The 25030-nt window shown below is 47.6% G+C and overlaps 4 protein-coding genes across 4 annotated transcripts in view; 1 reads left to right on the forward strand and 3 right to left on the reverse strand.

Moving 5' to 3' along the window:
• The window catches only part of LOC117589249 (adenylate cyclase type 6), a 30068-nt gene extending 29352 nt beyond the window's left edge, over nucleotides 1-716 (reverse strand). Inside the window, exon 1 of the mRNA XM_034281022.1 lies at nucleotides 522-716. The gene's annotated coding sequence lies outside the window, so the exon portion shown is untranslated. The remainder of the gene's footprint in view (nucleotides 1-521) is intronic.
• Nucleotides 717-1614: 898 nt separating this feature from the next.
• LOC117589070 lies at nucleotides 1615-2529 on the reverse strand. Its single transcript, XM_034280702.1, has 2 exons — nucleotides 2445-2529; nucleotides 1615-2380 (listed from the first exon to the last, which is right to left on the reverse strand). The coding sequence occupies exons 1-2, from the start codon at nucleotides 2445-2447 to the stop codon at nucleotides 1733-1735; spliced, it is 651 nt and encodes a 216-aa protein (XP_034136593.1). The 5' UTR covers nucleotides 2448-2529; the 3' UTR covers nucleotides 1615-1732.
• Nucleotides 2530-11921: 9392 nt separating this feature from the next.
• LOC117589182 lies at nucleotides 11922-12787 on the forward strand. The gene is made up of 2 exons (XM_034280905.1): nucleotides 11922-11988; nucleotides 12065-12787. The coding sequence occupies exons 1-2, from the start codon at nucleotides 11986-11988 to the stop codon at nucleotides 12770-12772; spliced, it is 711 nt and encodes a 236-aa protein (XP_034136796.1). The 5' UTR covers nucleotides 11922-11985; the 3' UTR covers nucleotides 12773-12787.
• A 3523-nt stretch (nucleotides 12788-16310) lies between these two features.
• LOC117589181 (multiple inositol polyphosphate phosphatase 1) lies at nucleotides 16311-23628 on the reverse strand. Its single transcript, XM_034280904.1, has 5 exons — nucleotides 23503-23628; nucleotides 17929-18211; nucleotides 17631-17867; nucleotides 17322-17563; nucleotides 16311-17259 (listed from the first exon to the last, which is right to left on the reverse strand). Exons 2-5 carry the CDS (start codon nucleotides 18196-18198, stop codon nucleotides 16593-16595), a joined length of 1416 nt encoding a protein of 471 aa, XP_034136795.1. The 5' UTR covers nucleotides 18199-18211; nucleotides 23503-23628; the 3' UTR covers nucleotides 16311-16592.
• Between the last annotated feature and the right edge of the window lie 1402 nt (nucleotides 23629-25030).

The raw sequence follows: 25030 nt of genomic DNA on the forward strand, positions 1-25030 counted from the left end.
TGGGGGAAGTTATTTGGTTTTTATTGGTTTTATAAGCGGCGCAGGGTCCCCCCTGGCGGTGCGCAAACCTTTCCGTTTGGTGTTTTCCTCCCCCCCCCCCCCCCTCTGCCACAAGTCGGGGCTTCAGTTTTCTTGGCCAATTTTAATGCGCTTTTAATGCATGTTTAATTTTGATTTATTCGAGTTGCTGTTGCCCCTCCGTTGGCTTGCACAAGACTTTACTTTATCTCTATCTTTGGAGTGTTTTTTGGCATGTTTTCTGCCGAATGTTCCATGCTAATTTTGATTTATTTTCTCGCGATTTATGGGCTGTTTAGCGAGGGAGAACACTAAAGGTCTCTTCTTTGCATTTTTGTGTATCATTTTTCTGTTCCTACAACATTTGTTTGTAGTTTGATGAAGCCTCAGTCCTATTTGGGGTTTTCTTTCAGCATTTTGTTCATAGCTTAATTCACTTAAATTCTTTTAAGATCTCGGCAGCAAATTTCGCGATCACATTTTCCACTGCTGGATGCTCTCACCTTAGGCAAACACTTTCACTTGGGTTTGGGTTTTTTCTCTCACTGGGCTTTGTGCATATCCATGGATGAGTTCTCTGGGGAGTCCCCGTCCGATTATCCACTGTTGCTCCTGTGGCACCCGCCGCCGCCGCCGCCTACGCGTAGTGCAACATTTTCCGCTGAGAGTTCTTTCGGTTTTGTTCGGTTTGTTTCGCTTTCGGCAATGTTCGACCCGCAACTGACAAGAGTTTTCCTCGGCACTCGGCTTATATACGATTTTCCTCGTCAAATGTTGAACGGGAAAAGCTCCGACAGGCTTTTCCACGAGCTTTTCCCGCCAGTTGCGTGCCATTTTGGACGAAGGTCCAATTGTTTACAGGTGTTTGTTTTGGAAACGATTTGTGGTTAGCGTTTATGGACCGAGGAATACCCGAAAACACGTCTGGAGAGTGCAATGCACCGCACGGGGTTCTTGGCTTAACATTTTTATTTGATTTCTGGTGTGCGTTGCCTCCCGGAGGGAAATCATCGTCGTAGAATAAATGCAGGCGGGCAGGCAGGAGCCACTTGTTGCTTTCGGGTAACTTTCGCTCACTCTCTGCCTTGCGGTGATTGTTGAATTATTCATAGGCAATTCAGCAACAAAAACAACGACCATAAAAAAATCCCATTTACATTTAGGCTCTAAACAAACAGCACACAGCAACATCGAGTGGAAATAACATTTAAAACTTTTCAAATATTTATACGGCCAATTGGAAATGGCTGAATGATTGAATGGAACTTGGCTCAGCGGATGGGACAACGAAGGAGAAGGAAAACTTCTCCGAGATTGGTTAATGAAAATGTATGCCAAGAGGCAACACGTAAAGAAAACAGCAAGAGCCCCAAGCCACAGCCACAACCGACAACAAATCAATTGCGGAGAAGGTTAATGGTGGGGCAGAGGCACCCGGCAGGACAGCTACAGCGACAATGTCTGTCTGCCTGTCTCCCTGTCTCCCTGTCTCCCTGTCTCCTGTGAAAACATTCTTCTCATTTGCTGTCATCCATACAAATGAAATGTTCTTCGAGGCATCGATTAGTTCGCTCTCAAAGGAGGGACAGCAGCTGGTTGGACGGACGTGTACATTTATGGAGAATATATTTTATTTTGTATACAATTAAACAACAGAAACAGAAATTCGGGGAGCAGAGATACGAAAGATGCGAGGAATGGGTGCTGGGAAGGACTAGAAACGCAGACGCCTAATCGTGCGATAGTGATAGCCATCGTCCAGCAGGGCGGAGGAGTCCTCCTCGTGCTCGGGAATCTCTTCGACCACCGCATTGTCGTCGAGGGGAGGCAGATACTCCTGCACGGGCAGCAGATTGGGCACCGCCTGGGGCTTGCGGTAGTGGTAGCCATCATCCAAGAGCACGGCAGACTCCACCTGCTCCTTGGGCAGCTCCTCTTCGATGTGTTCCAGGGCCTTCAACTCCACGGGCTCCGTGACGATCTCTGCCTCTGGTTCGGGTGCCGCTTCGGTTTGAGCTTCAGTCACGGCCTCTGTGGTGGGGGCAGCGGTGGTCTCCACAGCAGTCTCCACCTCCGTTGTGGCCACGGGCTCTTCCTGCAGCTCCTCCTCCACAGGGGGCAGGTATTCGTTGTTCACGGGCGGCAGATAGTCACGCGGTGGCTGCAGGACATGGTTCAGGCTCGCTGCATGCTCCTCCACCGGCGGCAGGTAGTCCCGACTGGGCACTGGCGGCAGCACCACAGGCGGCAGGTACTCCAGCGGCAGATGGGAGACATCACGCCGCACCACCGAGCGACAGGAGACGCCCACAGCCAGCAGCAGCAGCAGCAGCGCAGAAGCCACACCGAATCGAACTCCTTGCTGCAAGCAATCCACAAGAGGTTCAAACTGCAACCATTTCCCCTTCTAGGTTGTGTTTACTCACCATGTTGATTATTTCTTTTGTGTCTGGTTCTGACCTGCTCAATCTGTTTGGGCGTTGGGCGTTGGGCTTTGCGGTTGTCTGTAGCTCTGCTCGATTTGTTGTCTGCTGTTGAAATCGCTTAACTATTTATACAAAAAATTAGCAACAAATCAAGTTCGAAGCGAACGCCGCATTAGCACTCATTATTTTTGGGCTGCAACTTCTTCAAACTTGTTCGGGGTGGTTCGATGGTTCGATTGGTTCGCTGGTTCGAGTTGCCTGGGCTCGTGGCTCAGCCCATGGGCAATGGTCATTGATCGTTAAAGATCGACACTAAGGGAAGGGGAATGGGGTCCAATGCGGATTGTTTGCCCATTTGCTTCGCACTATTTGATTGCGCGCAGAATCTGTCAATATTTTCTTTAAAGATTACCCACAAACATTCCTCCTTCCGCCATTCTACAAATACTCTCAGATTTACACTTTTTTTCTCGCTGCCTGTTGGGTATTTATTTCTGAAACACTTTTTGGGGGCCATCCGCGGCCGGTTTCAATGTCAGCGATGTAAGAGACGCAGTCAATGTCAAGTGCTACGCCGCTGGATGCAAGCAAGATGACGGGGCACAACACTGTAACACTGTAAAGCGATCAGAACTGTGCCACGCATTGGGTCACGCTGGACCGAACGAGCCACGAACTTCGGAATTGTTGCTGCATCATCATACAGCAATTAAAGTGCCTCTTATCACACATTTCGGGGCACAAGAGCCACACAGCATACAGCTCCTAAAGCGGCTTAAAATATCAAAATTGAAATCGAGAGACTCCCCCCCACAAAACGAAATAATAATTATGAAAATGAAAACTGCACAAAAGAAAGCGGCAAAGAGAGAGCGAGAACGAATAAGAGAGTAGGAAAGAGATGAAGAGAAAACGGTATTCAATGAAGAGCCATAAACCAAGTTAAGCTGCCCACAAATCCATTTTGCCAATAAAAATATTAGTCCACAGTTGAAAAATAAAAGAAAAAGAAGTTGAGTCTGGAAGGAAACGAAGCTGGGAGTACCCTGGAGATAGCAGAACCAAAGATTTATGTACACCCAGAATAATGCTGTACTTGTGGAGAAAATATCTCTCTTCATGGCTTCCCTTCATTCGGTAAACAAAGAGAGAAACCAAAAACCAGAGCTAAAATTGATCCACTTCCTTTTTGTTTGTATCTCTTATCCTCTATTACGTACGGTGTGGCCTCCCCCCCCTTACCCACTGCATTTGTTCATCTCTTTTTTTGCTGGCGAGGTATACGCAAGCCGCGGATTAGTAGAAATTGAAAAACTTCCCCACAATGGCCGCCCCACGGCACAGCAATGGGTGGCCCAGTGCCACATCAGTGGATCGGATGGATACCTGATGGATTCGCTTGCCCAATAGAAAAACTAAATATTTAGTTAGGAATTTTAACTAAAGCGGCTTCAACATGGTCCAATACCTCTCGCGGTCTGTTTGAAGGCTCAAATGGATGCGAGTTGGGGGCCGAAACTCGTGGATGCTCTTCCAAAGAAGAGTTTCTACGATAAATAAATTAAATAGAAATCATCAATCATTGCATTGATCTACTCAACACTCTGCTAAACATAAAAACCGAAGAACCTTCCGAAAGAAAGTAAAAATGGTTGAAAAAAGGAAGGTTGAAGGGAAAAATCCCTAAAATGTTGACAAGGCTCAGGCAGGGGAATTACATGGGAAAAAACTTCCCACTGGCTGTAACCAGCGTTGGTGGCAGGCAGGCAGCGTAAACGAACATTTGTTCAAGCGGCTGCCACTTGGGGCAACAACAGCAGCACCAAAAACCCAAATGGGGGAAAACTAAGAGTGAAAAACTATTCAAATTCAGCTAATGGACCACCATCGAAGAGTCCCGAGAAGCTGCTAACATGTGTGTGTGGGAAATGGGAAATGGCAGTGGGAAAGCCCTCAAATATGCTGAAAGTGAATTGATTTTAGGTTGAATTTCTTGCAGGCAAATCATTATTTTGCACTAATTGAAGACACAGGCAAAGCCTTATCCCTTGCAGCTGGGAGAGGCGTCTCACCCATGAAACTTTGATTGATGCTTGCTCCCCGAATGGTGTCGAATGGTGTCTCATTTGCATGCAAAACTTGTAAACTACACATCTAACAGAGAGGAGAGAAGAGAAGAGAGAAGAGAAGCGGAGGCCAAGCCATGAAATATGCAACAGATGGGAAGGCTGCACAGGGACTCCCAGAGATACTGGTGGAGACTGGAGAGCAAACAAATTAAAAGCAATGCCACGTGGCGCCTGTCAACTCTTAACACATTACGCTCCAATTACGAAGGATGGAGTCCTGTGTTCTGTGTCCTGTGTCCTGTGTGTGTTTGTGCTTTGAATATCACTTGCCGCATAATAAAATCATCGAGTCATCGGCTTTTCGTTGCCTGTCGCCTTATGCAATGCACTTTGGCAGCAACGCAAAAAGCGAATCGAAGGCTCAGCCTCAGCCAACTCTGAAGGGAGCAAATGCAATGCATATTAAACAGGCTGCAAGCCAAAGGACTTCAGGATTAAAGAGCAGAACGAGAAATGAAATTCCAAAGGTGCGAAGCCCCACAAGATGCAACATTTAATTACAATTGAAAGGTGCGGCCGCTGTCAAACCCTTCTCTCTGTCTCTCTCTACACTCTACACTCGAGAGTCTACACTGAGAGAAAAGAGGCAACAGTTTGGGGTACTGGGAAATTCCCTTCCTACTTTCGCTTTTGCTCATACTTTTACTTTATTTATTTTTGGGGTTTTTCGGCTGATGATTTGCCTCGATTCTCTATGGCTTTTCCTTGGGTATTTTCCCTCACTCCTTCCCTCACTCCTTCCCCCCTCTTTTTGTGGCACTGTCAAAGCGAATTTAATTGTCTCAATTACGCGCTAAATGTCGCCCAACTTCAGCAGCGAAGCTCCCAACTTCAGACCCAAATCAAGATGAGGTCAAGCGGGTTGGAGAACCCTTTCTGTGTGCAAGAAAGAGACAGCCAGAGGGGGAGAGAGAAAGGGCGACGACAAGCGAACTTCATTGAAGCAATTTTCACCCCGTTTCAGTGGAGAAGAAATGACCAAGACGAGCGAGTGACTTACTAAAAAGTTAACGCCATTTTGTGGCAACTTCAAAAAGTTTCCTTCAACCCGTTTTGGCCCTGAGGCATGGGAATCTTCAGTCTCTCTCGTCGTCTATTGTGTTGCCCCACAGTTGAATGCACTTTTGTGCCTTCATTAAGAGGAAAAGCCCAAAGGCTACACGCTGGAGCAGAGCGTTTTATCATCCGAAGTAGAGACTTTTCTTGGCTACTAAAATTCCTGGAAATTCGCTGGCGAATAAACTTTCATTGAAATCAGTGTGAGTCGAAGGGGGGTAAAGTGTTTAAAATTCATTAAGCAAAAACGGAAGAGAGTGGGAAACATCTGTAGCAACAGCTTATCAACATGGATGACACCTTCTGTCCCGCACAGACATGCCGGCGACATTAGACACACACAAACACACACTTACTGGCGTGTAATTTGCTTCACAGGTAATTTAAAAACAACACACGGCCATGCACGGCCCCACCTGCAGCGCAGTCAAAAATGTTCCATCATTTCACACTTGGCTGCCCATCATTTGCGTAGGGGAAATGCCTTGCCACGCCCCATGTGACAGCCTCTAGTCAAAGCATTTCAAATGGGGAAATCTGTGTACAAAATGGGAAAGAGAGGACAGGAGGGACTTGTGTGTCCACTGATGGCAATTGAGTGCAACATTTCTGTAGTTTAAAGTTGCCCAAAGACACCTTGGCAATTGTTCCATAGAGTTCTCCTGTGAGAAGAAAAGGACATCGAACGAGTGACGAGGAGCCAAATAGAATTTCTTTCTATTGTGCAAATATGGGAAATTGCACAAATATTGAACGGAAATATCCTGCGGCTCTGGGCAACCACTGTGTGCTCTCTATTGACGCACGGAAAATTTGATTTTCATTTCCCAGGAACGAAGCCCCAGCATGGAGTTGCCCCCGGATGGGTTTCGTCTGTGTGTTGTGGCATAATGAGTGGCAAGTGGAAAACTTTAATACCTCGGGATTGTCAGTTTTGAGATGTCAGTGGAGAGGAGGGTCGGGCAGGCGTGCTGGGTGTCATGTGTGTTGTCCCTTGGCCGCAGGATTTTCGCTCCTTTGTGAGCAGACCGCAAGGGAGGGATTCTCTGCCCCTGTGTGTGCGTGTGTGTGTGTGTGTGTTAACCCATCTCGCGGTTGACGTTGACACTTTTACACCGAAACTAATTATATTTAACTCTCTCTCTCTCTCTCTCGGCCTCAACAGAATCTGTTTATGTAATGCATATGAGAGAGGTCTCCAAATCTGCCCCCCCTTCCGCCACTTCCTTTGTTGCTTCTATAATGTTTTGCTGCAGATTAATACACTTAATGGCAAGGGCAACTGCCAACTGCTGGTGTGTAATTTCCAATTAGGCTCAATTTACAGCGCGCTGCTCTTGGCCAAATTCGCCAAATTGCTGGCTACAAGTTAATCAAAGCAACATTCTTCACCTTCCCCTCTGCCAGTCTCGACACACAGCTCACAGATGCTTCAAAATATAGCCAAAGAGGACACAGCAAACACAGCAAATTGTACTTTTTAAAGAGATTTTCAGAGTGCGATAATAATAGAAGAGCAAAGTAGATGGATAAATGGAGCGACTCTTGGGAGACTGCAAGTGGGAGGAGACTCGCATGAAGAGAAATTCGGAAGCAAAGTAATTGGAAACTGACTGAAACACTCGAATAGAATTATGGAAAAATATCACGAAACGAATGAAAGCAGGGAACGAAATCAAAGCAAAACTTTCGCTTTGAATGCGAATAGCAGCCAGTGTCCAGCAGGTAACATTTTCCATAAGCTGTTGCCACACACAGGATACATCGGGGGCCATGCCGACAACTAATTAAATCGACAACCTGATGGCTACAAGTTTAATTGAAAGGAATCTGCCGCTTAACAATTTCAACAAACAAAAGAGCGGGAGCAGCGGGGGTGTTGTTCCATGCCATGCCGTTTCAGTGTTCATTTCTGTTTGCCATCACACACACAGACACACCGACACACCGACACACTGCTGCCGTATAAAAGTCATTTAAGCGACACGCCAATTGTTGCGTTGCTCTCTGTCTCTCTCTCTGTCTCTCCCGTCCCTCCCACCCTTCATCCAGCAATTATTTCATATTAAAAGTAACAGAAAAAGTAACGCTGCAAAATGAAAAGCAAAACAAATGGGCGAATAATTAAAAGTAAATTGAAATTGAAATGCGTCGAAGAAGGGACACTGACACGGCACTACAGCCCGACCCCCGAGTCGGGTGAGAACCAAATTAAAAATATATAAATCCAGACAGCTTATGGCTCCTCTGGGACTCGACCCCATCCGTTGGGATGTTGACCTTTGTCCGATGTCTAATTGAAACCGAAATCATTATGTGTCTGTGGTGAACATTGCGCAGTTGCATTTTCAGGCTCAATTTGTCAATTTTCAGTGCGTAAATGCGAACAGATTAGTCGATGTTTCAGGTGCAAATCTCTCTCTCTCTCTCGCTTCGGCGTGTCACGCTGGCATCCCCTGGCAGAGTTTTTCGTGGGGATTCGGATTGGGGCAAACAAACAGATCGACAAACAGACCTGCGGGAGGGCAATGCAAACAGAATCAAATTGTAACTGTTTGTTGACCTACGAGCAGCAACACTCCCACTCCCAGTCCCACCGTTCCACCGTTCGTTTCTACTTTATTCTTATTTGTTTTCATTTTCATTTTCATTTTTCTTGGCAGCGAAAGCGAAGAGCGAAGAGCGAAGAAACGCTGCTTTCGGTCGCCCAGGTGTCTGGGGAAATTAACAAAGCCGCAGGTGTATAGGTGCAGTGGCATTGCTTCTGCTCCAGCTCCCCTCCCCTCCCCACCCTTTGCGTTTTTAATAAAATATGAATGGGTGTGTGTGTGTGTGTGAGCAGCAACATTAAACATCAAATGTCAGCATAAACGTCGAGATTCTACTCATCAAGCGCACGCAACGGTGAGCTCTCTCTTTGCTGCCCGCTCTCAGTTAATTGTCGCGAGCCACTGCACCGCTAATTTGAGTTTAACCTTCCAGGAACGGTATCCACGAGCCACGGGGCGTGGCTGTTTTATTTTTGGCATTTTTATTTACATTTAGTTAAGCCCCCAGAGGGGATACACATAAATACTCTCTGCCTTTAGTGTCGGCAGCACTTATCCTCGCTGCGTTGCTTTATAATTGCTAAAACATCGATTTGGATTTTGTCAACGTTTCACGGCCCTTCAGTGTCGTCTGTTCGGTTCGTGTCTGGATTTTTCCCAACACGCCATTGCGCTGGCTACATAAATTTAAATTGAATTTTAAATATTAACAAGCGGCGCCAAAGAACACCTTAAACGAGCAAGAACGAAACCCGCTGGGTGGCGTGTGCCGAAGCTACAGATACTCTCACGGGTCGGAAGTTACAAGAACCCCAAGAAAACAATCATACCCCAATCATTTCCATATGCCAAGGGTACGGCAAGGACCGCCTCCGTCTGTGTCTGTCCCAGCCTAATAAATACGTTTGCTGTGCCATCGATTTTCGGCTCGTCTGCCATACATTTTCGTCTGGGGCTTATAAATATTTATGCGCAACATTGTCGGGGGCTTGCTTTACTCATGATTTCGGTCTGGATGGACGAATGGAAGGCCCTTTCGTTTGGTGGGGAAAACTAAAAGTTAATGCGAGAGAAAATGCATAATGGATGCAGGATGAATGATGGATGAGCAGCGGGATGGGATACGAGGGTCAAGCCATCATATCAATGAACAATTTATGTTTGGCAGCTGTGACAATGTTGACAGAGCAATGAACAAATATCAATTTATGGAAGCAGGCACTCACCTGATGCTTCGACCAAAGGGCCACATGTGACATCTTTATTCTTATTATCATCGCAGAAGCCGTTTCCCACTTGTGACGTCACAGAAGACGTAAGCCGCAGCTGCTGCTCTCTCTCGCTCTGCCGAGATTGCTCTATCTCTCTCTCTCTGGCGCGGCTACACAGCACATAAAGAAAATCACTATTTATCCACATTTAAAAGTGATATAATATAACACCAAACACTAACACATAATTGTTTCACATTTTACCGTATTTTGCATTCAATTTACATCATTTTAGAGCAACTTTCAACTGCGGCACTTTGTTGTTGTGGCTCTCTCTGCCGCGGCTGCACAGCACATTGAAAAATGTATTTATTGCTTTCTCCACAAATAAATGTAAAATAATATAACACCAAACACTAACACATAATTGTTTCACATTTCACCGTATTATGCAGCACATTTACTCGCATTTAACACAATTTTGGAGCAAATTTTAGCTGCTGCATTTTTTGCGACTCTTTGTTGTTGTTGCTGTCTCTGTCGCTCCCGTTACCGATCACTGGCTCATTAGAGCGAACTGCTTCAAGTGGTTCACTGAACACTGGCGCACAAGTGGTTCATTATATCGAACCAGCTGATCGAAAATTCGAATTTGAAATCAATCAATCGGCTCCTTGAGTAGCTGGGACTCTACTCCACCCCACGCCCAATTACCAGCGGCAGCTCATCAATTTTTCAGGAACGCGCGACAGCCCAAGGCGACTTTTGCTCACATCATCCATCCCACTGTCGGCATCTTGTTGGCAGCGCAGCAGCAGAAACAAGACACATCTAGCGGTGACTTAATTACCAGCCGCAAGCTGTTGCCATCAACAACAACTTTTGGGGACTCAGCTGGGGATGAGGCCTAAACCGTGTCGCAGCAGGCGGGAAAGTGGAAGTGGAAGTCGTTTCAATTATGTTGTCAAAAGCCGCAACCGAACGACCAAACCCACCGACTGACTGCAATTTATAGTCCAATCAATTGGAGCCACGTCACCGCAAATACAGAATTAAATGCCCGAATGAGTGGCAGCAGCAGAAAAGAAACTAATTTAAAGTTGTAAATCGAAGTGTAAACTCGAAACCCTTTCATTCCTGTCCCGTGCCATTTCCTTCTTTTGCTGCCACCCATTTGGCAATTTATAAATATTTCAAGTTAATAAATGCGACGCCAGCGGCTGTCTGCGCTGCAAAATTTGCATAAACTAAAAGGGAGAAACTGCCACCAGAGTTTGGCTCTGTTTTGGCTCGGGCTGGGCTGGGCTCGGGCTGTGTCCTTTTTGTGAGCCTTGGCAAACATTCTCAACTCAAGTTGGCTGTCGCCTGCCGCTTTCCACCTTTGCTGTGCTCGACAGGAAAGAGTTTTTCCTGCTCGTGTGCTTTTTCACAGCAGCTTTAGCGGCTAATGGCCGCTGAGCTGCGACTGAGCGGGCTTTAAGCTGCTGCTCCTTCCCTTTCGCGGCTCTCGTTTCATTGGCCCAATGCTCCGCTCTGCTTTTGTGGGATTATCTATGCCAGGGACAGACGCAGAGACACCAGCCAAAAATAGACATGGAAAACTTTTACATTCGCATAAGAAAGTGGCAGGAAATCAAGAGTCAAGAGTGGCTGCCCGAATTGATGGCTCAGCATATCCTTCGATGTGGCATATGGCGGCTGTACTTTTGGCCATAAATTATGCTCAGCACACAGGAGCATCAAATATTATACATGAGTGGCTTTTAGGCCGAAAGGCTGAGCGGCAACAAGTCGGGGAGCGCCACAAGAAAGAGAAATATTGCGGCGGGTTGGCAAGCTTTTGGGGCAGGACTCAGAGCTGGCTCAAAGCTGGAAGCTGGTCAGAAATGAAGCTCCAACTAATCGCGGAAATGTATTCCCAAAACTGAGGCCAAGTTCTTGTGCTGCACATCAAATGAGAAATGCACAATTATAATTTTGACCATTTAGGGCTGCAAACTGAGTGTTTGAGCAGCAAAAAACACAAAACCCAAACACAATCAATAAGTTATTTGCGCACATTCTGGTGACATTTTCATTGGCTTTTCATTTGTGATTGTTCATAAATATGCGATGAGGCTGCTGTGTTGAATTAGCTTTTTTGTATTCATATTCATGTCTGTAGAAGCCTCAAAGGCAACGAGCCAGAGCCACTCCAGCAGAGGCCTGAGCGAAACTCTTCCGCCAAGTAACACCTCGAATGCAAATCGAATAAAAATTGAATGGAAAAAGAAGCGGAAAAGTAACAGACGGCAAAGGAAGGGGAAAGGTCAAGCAGATCCAAGATCCGAGAGCCACTTGACATTGTCCAAAAACTGAAGTGAAACTGAAGCAAAGACCCCGGAGAGCAGAGCTCTGCCTGCCTCGAGTGGCCGCCACTCGACAGAAGTGTCTTCGCTTGTCTCTGCTGCTTCGTCTGTTTGTTTCTTCTCCTAACTACGAGACTCTTTTTCTGGCTATAAATTGAGCGACTGGCCGGCAGACAGGCATCAAGCAACGCTCAGGCAGCAGCAGCAGCAATCAGCTCGAAATTCCCCATCAAAACTAAAGCTACAAAATGGTGAGCAAAGGCTGGAGGACTGGGGATCTATCTGCTGCACATCCTGTGACTAAATCTACGCTCTCTCTCTCTGCAGAAATTCTTCTCGCTCGGCAGTGTCCTCGCGCTCTCGGCTGTGGCCAGCGCCGCTCTGGCTGCCCCCCAACTGGAGTCTCGTCTGCGCCGTGATGTCTCCGAGCTGGTGGCTCCAGCAGCAGCAGCAGCCGCACCCTTGGAGTATCTGCCGCCAGGCATCACCGAAGCCGCTCTGCTCGAGCAGCAGCCACTGCCAGTGGAGCTTGAAGCCGAAGCCCAAGCTGAGCCCGAGGGCTACGAATATCGCACTGTGCGCCGCCTGAAGCTGCGCCATCGCAATCGTCGCGATGTCTCGCACTTGTATCTGCCGCCCAGTCAGGCCTATCTGCCGCCAGCAGATCCTCCCGCTGCACCCATCGATGACACCGAGGAGGTGGTCTCCGCCGTTGAGCCAAAGCTCGCCCGGGAGTATCTGCCGCCCGCGGAGCTGCAGGAGGAGACCACACCGCTGCCGGAGGAGCCGGAGCAGGAGCAGCCCGAGGCCGATGTCCGTGTGGTGGATGTGCCCACAGAGGGCGGCGCAGGGCAGCTGCTCCAGGATGGCTACCACTACCAGCAGCCAGCGGAGATGCCCGCAGAGCTGCGCGAGTACCTGCCTCCCGTGCAGGACGAGGCCGTCGTCGTCCTGGAGGGTCCTGCCGATGGCCAGAGCGCTGTCCTCGCCAACGATGGCTATCAGTATCGCGCCGTGAGGCGCTACAGATTCTAGCTGCCTTCACTTTGTCGCTCCTCTTGTTTGTTTTTGTTTTTTCAGTAAAGTTTTGAAAGTTTTTTGCATGCTAAAACGAGGAAAGTCTTATTTGGGGAGGCGGCAGCAGCAGGGACTGCGCCTGTCTGGCTGGCTGCCTCATCAGTGAGCCTGGAGCTGCTGTCAGCTCATCCTGGTTCCTCGTATGAGTGCATGTCCCTCGCAAATTAGCAGGATTTGTGTGTGGCAATCCACAGCCTCAGCCACACAGAGAGAGTTCCCCTTAAGCCTTTTTTTATGGCAACTTCCGCTGCTGCTGCTGCTGCTCTTGCGTTGCCATGGCCTGAACAGCATTAAGTGCTCACTCAAGTTAAATGACTTTGACTGATGGAGGACGAAGGAGCGGCAGGACTTGCAGGACACTGGCATGCAGGAAGCGAGAGGCAGATAATGAGCAGCTCGACACTTTTGCACTGCGTGCAACGATTTCCGCTTGAATAAGCATCAATCCTGCTCCATCATTCACGCTCCTTTTGGTTTCCTTTTGATTATGAAATCAATTGTGAGAAATTCAATTAAAAATCTTTGCAGCAGCAGCCCAGCAGGAGGATGGTGCTTGGAGCATTCTCAATTACGTTCCAGCATCTGTGCAAATATGAACAACTTTGGCGCAGCATCAGGGCTTGTTGCTTGTTTACTTTTTGGTATCCAAACTCCCCAAAGTAGGGGGAGGGCTCTGGCTCTGGCTCTGGCTCTGGCTCTGGCTGTGACAGCCCGCTTATTGCGAATTGTCACAAAACTGTCTTCCAGTCGAGGCACACAGAGATACAGAGAGAAATATCACAAATCAAAAGCAACAAGCGGCCAACAGTCGTCTTCGTGAGGGTCCAGGCAGCTTCAGCCGGCACAAAGGAGACTGACTGAAAGGCTCGCCCCCAGGTAATCGATTTCACTTGTGGCAGGGGCAGGGAGTGCGTGAAAGGATGTGGCCATATCCATGTCCTCGCTGCCAGTGACAGACAGTCTCTCGCAGTGTCGGAGTGCTATTAAGAATTACTGTGCATATTTATGAATTAAATTTCACAGAGAGCAGAACCGAAATCACTGCAGGACATTTACGAGCAGCAGCAGCAGGAGGAGCGGCAGTGGAATGAGCATCGTAAATGGCGGGAACTCCATGCCATTTGCTCTCAATATTCTTATGGTTCTTTAACAACTCCCCCGCGGGCATTTCATACACGCTTTGTCTCTTAAGCGGCGGCCATAAACACAAAGGGCAGAGATGGCAGACAGGAGACAGGATCACACTTGGCGCTGGTCTAATTGAGTGCCGGAAATAAAGATGCAAAGTGGCAGATTGGCGGATTGGAAACACCTTTCAGGCAGCTAAACCCTCACTCACTCGCTTATTGAATTATTGAATGAACAAACAAAAACATTTACTACTCGGCAGCTACTTGGCAGTTCTTTTTGCCACCCAAGCAGCAGTCCCCCAGCAGGCCATGGGGTTTTGCGTAATGCAAACACTTTGACTTAATTAAAATGGCAAAGGCAAACAAAGGGATTCTGCTGCAGTGGGGAGAGGCTCAAGCCAAACAATGCAGAGAGTTTTTGATTGTTTTGATAACTCGCACACGAAATTGCCTTTTCCACTGGCCAAAAACTCGGCCCCAGCTGAAACTACACAAATTTCTGTGGCCAAGCTATTCATTTTGAGCAACGCACAAGCGAGAGATATGAATGGGAACAGGAATAGAAAATGTGCAGCAGGAGCAGGAAATTATAGCCCTGAAGGTAGGTCTCTCCTGGCACCAAGAGAGTTTTGCAATGCCAAAAAGCATCAGTGGGAAAAGTGAACTACAATTCTGGCCTAGAAATTGTTTTGGCTTTGATATTGAAATCGAGAACATGGGGCAAGGCATGGCCCGAACAGAGAGCAGTTTGGCTTTCTGGCTGTGCGTCTCTCTGTTTTGTGCCCCGTTGCGTATACGCAACACAGAATCATGTTACACAAGCCTGACGATGCCTGATGCCCATCCTGCTGCTGCTGCTGCTAGGTTTTAACTCTCTAATTAGTGATGCGAAAATGTTGTGTCCATAACGGCTGGGCTGCTGGTCGCAGGGAGCGGTAATCCGAGATTGCTGCTGCTGCTGCTGCTACTGTATGCCGTCTAGCAAGCATGGCCTAATAATTAACCAATTACCTGGCCGCACTTCAAAGCGCCAGCTACCCCGGACCACCCAGAGAGCTGGGTCTTCCAGCTGCCAGACTTTGCCCCGCTGCCTGGTGCTGCTTTGACCAGAGGCCACAAAACTCTCATCTGGCATGGGGTTGGGTATTCGTTGCTTATTCATAGCTCACTGACACCCAAATGAGCGGCCATTAACGAGCTGCTCCTTGATTCTCTGCAGCAGACAGCAGACAGCAGAGATGGACCCGGATCAAGTGTGTGTTTTGTGCCTTAAAATCGAGTGAAAAATACAAATGAGCAAATGGAGGATGAGGATGAGGATGAGTTGAACTTGGATTCATTTTCTATCTAGTTGTAGACGGCAAAGATTATTACGGCTCTAGGTTGAAAGCTCACATGGATTATGGATGGAAAATGTTTCCAGCAGTCGTGGAAGTCGCTTAAACTAATGAAAACTAGAGGAAAAGCATCAACTCGGGGGAGCACCGTGTCCTGCGCGTGTCCTTGAATCAGAGATATCAGAGGCTGGAGGGGTGGCATATGTGTGGCACACGTACGCTGCTGGCGCAACTAGCGTGAGTGGAGAGCCAGCCGCAGGACTATTTCCACCCCAGAAGCGGGGGATGGCCAGTCCACAGTGAAATAAAAAACGCATTTTGCGTACATTTCGATGTGAAAGTCAAAGGTGGGGCGCGCAGGATTCGCATTTGGAGCAGGGATCCATCCACACAGAGGCAGAAGGCACAAGGCACAAGGCAGAGGGCCAGCAGCCACAGCGTCTTGTGTCTTGTGTCTTGTGTCAGGTGCGTGTGCGGCACTTATGAGTGGCACTTAGTCTGGCCTAATACCCATCATTAGAGCATTTAACAGGAAACACGTGACACTGCACGGCAGGCAGCTACAACTACAGCTACAGCCAGAGGACACCCCCCCTCCCCCCACAGCAGATACGGCAGGAAAGAAGACTTTAAAAATTGCCCATTTTCACACCCCAAAGGATTTGGCAAAGCTTTTTCGGCTTTTAAAGGGGCCTGTCACGAAGTGGCAGTGGCAGGGCGTGGACCCCCAGATACAGTGGTTCACCTCACTGATTATGCTTCTGCACTTCTGCCGGAAATGTAATTAATTTCGAATTATTCCACCTGTCTAAGCTGAGACTGGTTTTTGGCGAAATTGTTTTTGAATTTGCCGCAAAAGGCGAGCAAACGAGCAGTGTTGTGAAGCGACAAAAACTAGTTCATTCTCTTTGTGGAACTGAACTATGTTATGGCACTGTTAAGTAAACACTGCTTTAGCGCTTAACAGCACATGCAAGCAGTTTCGCGCTGCTTGCACTTTGGCGCTAAATGTTTTCAATTTCAAACGAATTTAATAATTAATCATTTTATTTAATTAATATAAAGCTATTTGGTTGACTGTAGCACTTGCAACGGTACGTTAAGCATTTAGAAAAACAATCGTAAGAGTTACAAATTGTGTGTGTGTGTGTGTGTGGAGAGGTGCTGCTGCTGAGGTTGGATTAAAAGTAGAAAAATGTAAATCGAAAAATACTTGAAAGACATCCCTCGATGATGCTGCCATCCTCCTCATTTGGTACGAACTTTGTACATTTGACAAACATTAAAAACTAACACAAATCCGGCTCAGATTCAATGCATTAAGTAGACTAAGGCAGCGAGGAGGGTCGAGGCCAGGAGTGTGGTAGTAGCAGCCAGTGAGGCGGCACCGGAGCGGCAGTAGTACTCATCACAGTCGGCATCGGCGAGGGTCTTGTAGCGATGCAGCACCTCCGACCAGTTGCACAGGCCGACGCTGCACCAGTCCAGCTGCACGGCGTCCTGGTTGAGGAAGAAGACGGCCTTCTCCTTGTCCAGGGCCGCGGGGCAGTCGTACTTCACGGCCACAAAGTTGGCCGCAAAGGGGCCCAGGATGCTCGTCTTCCAGCGGCGGTTCGTGAGGCTGTTGTAGTTGTCGGCCCGCAGCTTGATGTCGTCCTTGCGCACGCCCAGCGCCGTGATCAGCGTCTGCAGTCCGGTGGTGTGCCCGAAGTGGGCGATGACGTGCGGCGACACGGGGTTGCTCAGGTGCGTGAGCATGTCCTGCACGAGGCGGCAGTTGAGCCGCGCCGTGTCCTCCTCGAAGCCGTAGCCCGAGCCGTAGTAGTACTTGAGGTCCTCCGCGTACTCGAAGACGGTCACCTGCTCGGGCAGGAAGGCGCCGCACCAGACACTCGTGCGGTCCACCTGCCACGCCTGCTCGTAGCGGCACGTGTCGTACATCAGCAGGATGTCCGCCTGGTCGAGGGTGTACAGGAAGCTGCAGGATCCAAAGAGAATTCGTTACTGCCTGCCATGGGCTAGAGAGCGTGAAAGTCTCACCCCAATCGCGTGGAGATGTCCGCCAGGGTGCTGTTCCACAGGGCGGACTGCGTGTACTTCTGGTGCTCGGAGCCCGCGCCCTTGTAGTTGAGCTCCTTGTAGGACTGGCAGTAGTCGTAGGGGCGCAGCAGGAGATCTTCCTTGGGTATGTCCACGGGATGGGCGGCGTTCCCCGTGCCAAAGAGACCCTCGGCGAAGGCCTTGAAGCTCTCCGTGGTCCGCTGTGTGTCCGTGTGGCGGAACTGCAGGGCAAGTCGGAATGATTATTGTGGAGATGCCTCAAGGCTTAAGCTCTCGCTCCGCTCTCACCTGGTAGTACGTGTCGTTGTAGTCCCGGGGCAGGATGCTGGGGTAGTAGCGCTGATAGAGCTTGGCCGTGCCGCGCAGATCGTCGTAGCCCTGGCTGGTCAGGAACTCGTCCATGTCGGGCGTGATGCTGCTGTTGCCCTTCCACAGCTGAATGGCAATCAGATCCTCGGTGCACAGAGCATTCGTCTCCGGCTTGGTCTTTGCCTCTCGATAGTTCTTCACAATTTGGTCACGTAGCTGCGTAGAGAGGAAAGATTAAGCTGCGGCAAACAAACTGTGTGGAGTATCCTCCGCTCACCTCCATCAGCCGCGAGGCCTTCTTGATGGTGCCCGACTTGGGCAGCCTGGTGCCGTGCCTGTGGAAGATCCACATCTTCTTGGCCTCGCAGCCGGGCACCAGGTACTGCTTGTCAATGTTGCTGCTCTTCACGATCTGGTAGGCTGTCTTCGAGGAAAACTGCGCCGTCTGCGGCCTGTCCGAGTCCTTGCCAAAGCAATAGTCCTCCTGTCCATCCACCTGGAGGTAAGGTGCCACCAGTGGCACCAGCAGCAGCAGCAGCAAACGCATTTTGTGGTTGTCCCTAGAGAGAGAGAGTCAGACAGAGAGTTGAGCCAAAGGGTTGTGCACATCCTTGAACTGTCGCCCAGCCCTAATGGACAGGGAACAGGACGAGTGTCATATGTGTGAGTGTGTGTGTGTGTGTGTGTGTGTGTGTGTGTAGGAATGCCATAACCCCCGACAACCCACACCCCACAGGATAGGTGTGGCATTTAAATTGCTTCGCTGGCGTCTGGCAAGACGACTATCAAGGAGGGGCCTGCCTGGCCACAGAATCGAAGCACCGAATGGAAATTCAGTCAGTCAAAGGAAATGCCAGCACACACGCACCCACACACACACACACAACACACACATAAATGGCACCTCAACTCTATGCCCTAAAAATTAGGCTAATGATTCGCTCCTTTTCTGACAAATCGCTGCAGTTCCTCCACGTGGCAAAATGGCACCTTGAAGCCAACGTCATAGCCCCTTCTCCCCCCGCCAATCACCTCAATTAGGTCAGTGCAGAGGGGCAGGGGCAGGGGCAGGGGCATGGCTCATAAAAGTTGTTTGTAATGTTTCAATTTAGCATCAAAGCATCATGGCATGCCGATGGGCGATGGCCGATGGGCGATGGCCGATGGGCGATGGCCGATGGGCGCTGGCATGGGACCGATGCCCGCATCCACATCCCCAGCATTGATTAATCAAACAAGAAGGGTTCGGGCCAGCCACAGGGTCTGATGTGTGGCTGTGTGACAATAGGCTGCTCATTAAGCGACACTGACACGAATGTAATTTGAGTGTAACTTGAGCCGATTCTAACTCGAACTTCACCCCAGACACCCCCATCGATTGATCGATCGATCAGGCAAGAGCAAGGAAAGATAAGCGAAAGATTATAGAACATTTGAAAGCGACATTCGCAGGGTCTTCGTTCTATGCACTTCCCTGAGATCTCTCTCTCTCTGAATCATCTTCTATGGCACTCTCTAGTATCCATTAAGTAGTTCCCCATCGCACTTGATCGCTCTTTGGGCTCTGTCTCGCTTGCCACAATTATTGCCCCGCCATTCAATCGCCTGCGAAATCAAATCAAATTGTGTATAAAATGTGTACACAAAAAACAGTGAGTAAAACAAAAAGGTTTATTGAATTTCAGCTGAATTTCGTGCCTAAACTCATATTAGAGAATGTTCTTGGAATGTTGTTTCAACTATCAAATCGAATTACAATGAATTGGTTTTATTTTTCCGCTTTTGCCTCTGCTGCTGGCTTTTAATTTGAAAAATGCATTTGGTAGAAAGCCCGAAGCCAGCTTGCAAAATAAATAAATCCAGTCTGACTGCCAGTCAAAACAGCCACACAGACACACACAAAACAAAAAGAAAATAGAATGAAAACAAATAAATTGTAGCCGAAACACAAAAACCAGAAATAGAACGAAACAAATTCTGTGTGCTGCTGCCACATCGTGGCAGTGCTCTCTGTTTTGTGTTTAGTTTGGATCGTGTTTTGTTTGCATCATCCTCGATCGATTGCCATTGCCTTTCCCCCCAACAAAAAATTACTCACAATTACACTAGACTGTGCTGCAACCTGTTGCCCCATGCCCCACGAGAGGAGAAGCTGCTGCCCTGCCGCAAAGTGACGTCATTGGGGCATTGCATTGACAGCTGCAATTAGCCTGGGAATTTATAATTAAATGCCCCCTCCACCAAGCGATCTTTGCTGTCATTGAGGAGCGGCAGAGCACACATCGAGTTTGCTCATCCATTTCCATCTTTGGATCTTTTGCATCTTTGAATTTCAAGTGCAAACAATTGCATGACTCGACCTCGCGCCCCTCCATTGGATGCACTTTTTGTGCACCCACTCCCCTGATCAATTGAATGCCTTGCCTTTGTGTCTGTTCGTTTTCTCTGTGGTGTTTTCTCAATGCGAAATTAAAATTCCAATTCCAACCGCCTCCTCCCGAGGAGACCCAAGATATCCCACAAACATTTGAAACCAATTTAATCTCTCAATAATATTTATGATACTATTTGTGTAGGAGCGTGCGTGATATTTGGCCAATGCCCCGGCTGGTTGTGGTTATGGTTTTCGCTGGGCTATTTAGAGCGTAACATAAATCAAAAGCAGAATGCCCACTGCCAGAACAGACACAGCAAAAGTCATTGCCATTAGTCGAGTGCCCAAATGAAATCAGATTCATCATTTTACCAATTGATTGCGACCCACATCCAGATCCCCTCCAGCAGATTGATTGATCAAAAGATCGTTGAACTTTCCCCGCGGTGAAAGTGATATAATTCTGATCGAAATGAAGCAATGCTGATGCTCCAGTCCAGCATCAGCTGGATGGATGTGGATGTGGAGCAGCGGACGCTTGCGATTCAATTTGTGGCCAACGTCAGAGCGTTTCGCGTGCTGCTGTGAAAATTGTCGCGCAATTTCCAAACTATCCAACGGAGGAAAATCAAAGCACAAAGCTGCCGTGTGCAGTTTGCATATTAATTAGCAAATATTCTTCGTATTTGTACTCGGATCTGTGCTGCTGCGACTGCCATGAGTGTCGAGAGTGCCGCGAGTCGAGTCCACCACCAATTATCGTAACGATGCTCCAAGCGCAATTCACTTAAAAATCCCCAACACGTCCACGGAAAACGGCACATACATACAGTCTTTATCATGAATATATTCCCTATATGAATGGCCATTAAACCGTGCCTGGAAGTGGCGGATCGACCGGAACATGCATTCATTTCGAGCATAAAATATTCTAGGGACAAGGACAAGAATCTGGAATCTTAATATTCAACCAGCGTTCCCGGTGTCTCTCTCTTCCTCCTAATCCCTCCAGGGTACTCCCCAGAGAATGTCTAATGGGAAACAGAGAACACAGAGAACACAGAGAACAACGCGTAAAGTGTTTAATTTATTACTTGGGGGCCCATGCCCGTGGCGACCTTCTCCCCATTACATCAGATCTGAGATCTGTCTGGGCTGCCCGACCAGAGTCTTGGTCTTGCTCTGTTTGTTGGAAAATTGTCTGAATTATGCCGCCTGGCTTGACCTCAGGGACGAGGCAAGTGTGGCTAGGGTAGGGGCAGAGGCACACGCAGATATTTCCCCATCTTGGAATTTTGTAAGAGTTTTCCAAATATTTTGTTGCGAGTTTTTGGCAGGCGGAATCTGTCTGACCAAAAATAGAACCGCTCTTCGCCTCTAATGATATATTAACTAATTCCCATTAAAAATCAACGAAAGTGCCTCGGGCCCGGCCCGAAAACGCAACTATTTCTGTTTGAAATGAAAGGAAAGTCTTTTTTGTATTTTATATTTTCTGCTTTTCCGCGGTTAAGGTTAAGTGAGCAGCGGCAGGGGGGAAATGAATGCCGAAATGCTTTTGGCACCAAGTCAAGAGGGAGCAACTTTTTGACAAATGCTGCAATTTATTTGAAGCGAGTGCGCGGAAACCCACAAGTGTTGGTGGGGGGAAACGCGCAAGAGATCGCGTCACAGCGAGCGAGAGACAGAGAGAGAGAGAGAGAGAGAGAGGGAGAGGAGTCTGAGAATGAGAGAGCAAAGCAGAGAAGAATCGAATTGACGTTTTTGTGTCTATAACCGGTTTGGTTCCCTCTCTCTCTCTCTCTCTCTCTCTGTCACTCTTTGTTGTTCTCAAACATTTGCTTTTCGGAGGTAGTTGGCCCACTTAGGGCTGGGCCTAGACAACCTCCCCACCCCACCACCAGGTAGCCGCCAGGGCAAATAGTGTCGTCGACCAGAGACCGAGAAGCCGTCAACAAGCCAAACCGCAGGAGAATTCCAGAATCGGTTGTAACACAAAATATTTGTACACACATTTAGTGGAAAGTAGGGGGGAAATGTAAACGAATATTTGATACCCTTTAACACCCTGGAAAGTTGTCTGATATTGTGATCCCGATCTGAGCACTCACGACTTCTATAGGCCAAAGTTGAAGTCGTTTGATTGAGATCTTTATGGGGGGGAGCTGGCAGCTAATCTGCATCTGCTGTCCCTGCGTGTCTGTGCCAACATTCTAGTCACAATCGTACAACCCTCAGCGGCAAGGGCATACAAATAAATTAAATATTTAATGTGCCTAGCGTGCCGAGCCCTGCCCCTACGTCGTCGCGTGGCCTAATCGTAAATCTGGGAATCCTCCAAGGGAGCAGCTCCTCCAAGATGTAGGAGGACGAGGACACTTGTGTCAACTATTTGTATGTGTAATTTGCTTCTCTTTGTGCCGCTTTTCATGTAATGCCACGAGCTTAGATTAATTGTGTCCGCTGTCCGGCTAATTATTTTGATTGTTTTTTGGGTTGCGTTTTTGAAGCGCGTGCAAAACGCAGCAGCTCCGGGGCCCTAGCCTCGTTTTTCGAGTCAGAGTCCGTCAAGAGTGGGGACTGGCTCGAAGCAACTGTCTGCCCAGCTGCTAATTTGATTGCTAACTCAACAAAAACGCGAATTCACAGACATTTCTAGCAGAAAACAGATAACTGAGATCTCAGATTAGATCATCCAACCTCTTGCTCCTCCTTCTCCTCCTCCTGTGGCTGTTTCCAACTTTCTTTTTAGGCATAAACACACAAAAATTAAAATCCCACGCTGCGTGGAAATGGAAACCCGAAAGGAACATAAAGAACCAAACGGAAAAAAAAACACAAGACAAGAAAACAAATTTGTTACCAAAAGCTGATTAATGTTGCCACCACACCGCACACCGCACACCGCACCACTCATGTTTCCAGAATTTTTCATTCATATGCAAAATGAAGACAAAACACCTGCGAGGGCAGCCCGCGAGCCCTACTCATATTAGGGTAAGCATTTTGTTAAGCTCATCACAAAGTCACGAAAAATACTCATACTGTAGGACTTATATAAGCTGACAATAGCTAATGATTGCCGAACCGAACAGGTTTCCCACTCAAGTCAGTTTCTAACGCTGCGATCGTTCGAAAATAAACACAAAATTGGCTTGGACGGCGTCTATGCTGCAGGTGCAGGTACAGCTGACAGGCGAGAGAACATCTGTCCCACAGAGAGCGGGAGCGCAGCTATCTGCCTCATTTCTAATAGTTCTGTAATGGTTCAATTAAACGCCAAAAACTATTCCAACAATTTGAGCGCTTTATTTATGGCTTGCTTGTTGCGGATGTTAATGGGGAATCTCATTCAAATGGCAGACAGTTAATGCTTCGTAAATTGTATTCATTATTCGAATTTTATGTGAAATGTAACTCAATTTCTTTATCGACACAAACACAAACACACAACAATTATATAGATTTGGCACACACCTAGTTGATGCGCACTGTTTTGACTGTAGAATTTGTTAAGTTGGCCGATTCGTTTGCCACAATTTAACGTACAAATAACTAAACCGCACGCGAACCCGTTCAAAATGGAAATAAAGCCCGCGACGAAATCGGCAGCCTTATGTTGTCCATCGTCTATCGATGTAGTGTGAGAACCAAGGTATATCCATTGAAGGGTATGGAAATGGTATGCCACTCAACTGTAACTACGGAATTCTTATAAAAACGGACAAGAGCGAGAGGCTGCCTTACCTACCTGCATATAACGCAGTGTGGGTAAGCGTGGGAAGTCAGGTAAAGCCAAAGGTGAGAGAGAGGCGTGGGAGGGAGAGAGAGAGGCTGGAAATGATAATCTGGGTGTTCTGTAGCAATGCATGTAGAGCAGATGTACAGTTAGTGTAACTTACATTTGTACACGTGTATAAGTGGAACACTTTGATAAGACAAACAATAGAACGAGCAATGGCAGACGTTCAAGTTTAATCGTTTAACTGATTGCAACTAATCAGCCTCCTCAAAATATAGTGGAACATGCCTCCCTCCACACACATAGTATAGATCTCGAGTAGATACGTACTTACGCAAAGGCTGCATCCTAGATAGCGAGGGGTAATCTTGTTTTGGGACTGTTTGCCAAATCGCCGTGATAGGAGAAAAACTGACCACAGTGAAGTCCCGGGCCCGTCCTGCTAGTACTTGAGTTTTGTCATTTCTTTGAATTCTCGGCCACTCAAGTAGCTTCGATCCATTATAAATCACGTCAACAATCTTCTTGTGACGTCCTCGGTGCCGTTTTTGTGTTCAACATGTTCAAAAGTACGTCCCGTGCGACGCCAATACGTACACCTGCACTTATTGATTCACTTCAGTGATTTTCTAGACATTTAATACGTAATTTGTTTAGCTTTTATCAGCATTTTACCGTTGGCTGCACAGTTTGCATGGGTTAACCGATTGTCGACCAGACTTGAACACTTGAAATGAACTTGAACAAATGAAGCGAAGTTCAGATAAAATATATCCTCCCTCTCTTTTTAAAGTAAAATCCATCCAATTTACAAGATCAATTTAAAAAAATTTAATATATAACGTGGTTTTATCCAGCTTGTTCACCTGTTTAAGTAGAGGGCGGTTCAGCGGGTTAAACTGGTTCACTCACTAATATATTTTCTCAATTTTGGCATATTCCAGTATATTTCCGATGGTCAGTCACACTACACACATACCAGGTATACCTGGTATATTATATGGATATTTTGACTCCGAATTTGGGTTCATATTAAGTTCCCTTCTTGAGATCTATTCTGTAATAAATAGGGTTTAGGGTATATAATATGGGATAGAGATATAGGAAATGACCCTCGAGGAGTCTCTCTCTTTTCCGTGGGTAATTGTCCCCCTCTTTTGAAGGCATATTTCTCTCTCACAACATGGGAGATCACGTAACGTTTTCTGCTAAAGAATTGATTGATATATCGGATGTAAAAATAGTTAGCGTGGAGACTTCTAA

The sequence above is a fragment of the Drosophila guanche genome, unplaced genomic scaffold (assembly GCF_900245975.1).
Source record: "Drosophila guanche unplaced genomic scaffold, DGUA_6, whole genome shotgun sequence".
Taxonomy (NCBI): domain Eukaryota; kingdom Metazoa; phylum Arthropoda; class Insecta; order Diptera; family Drosophilidae; genus Drosophila; species Drosophila guanche.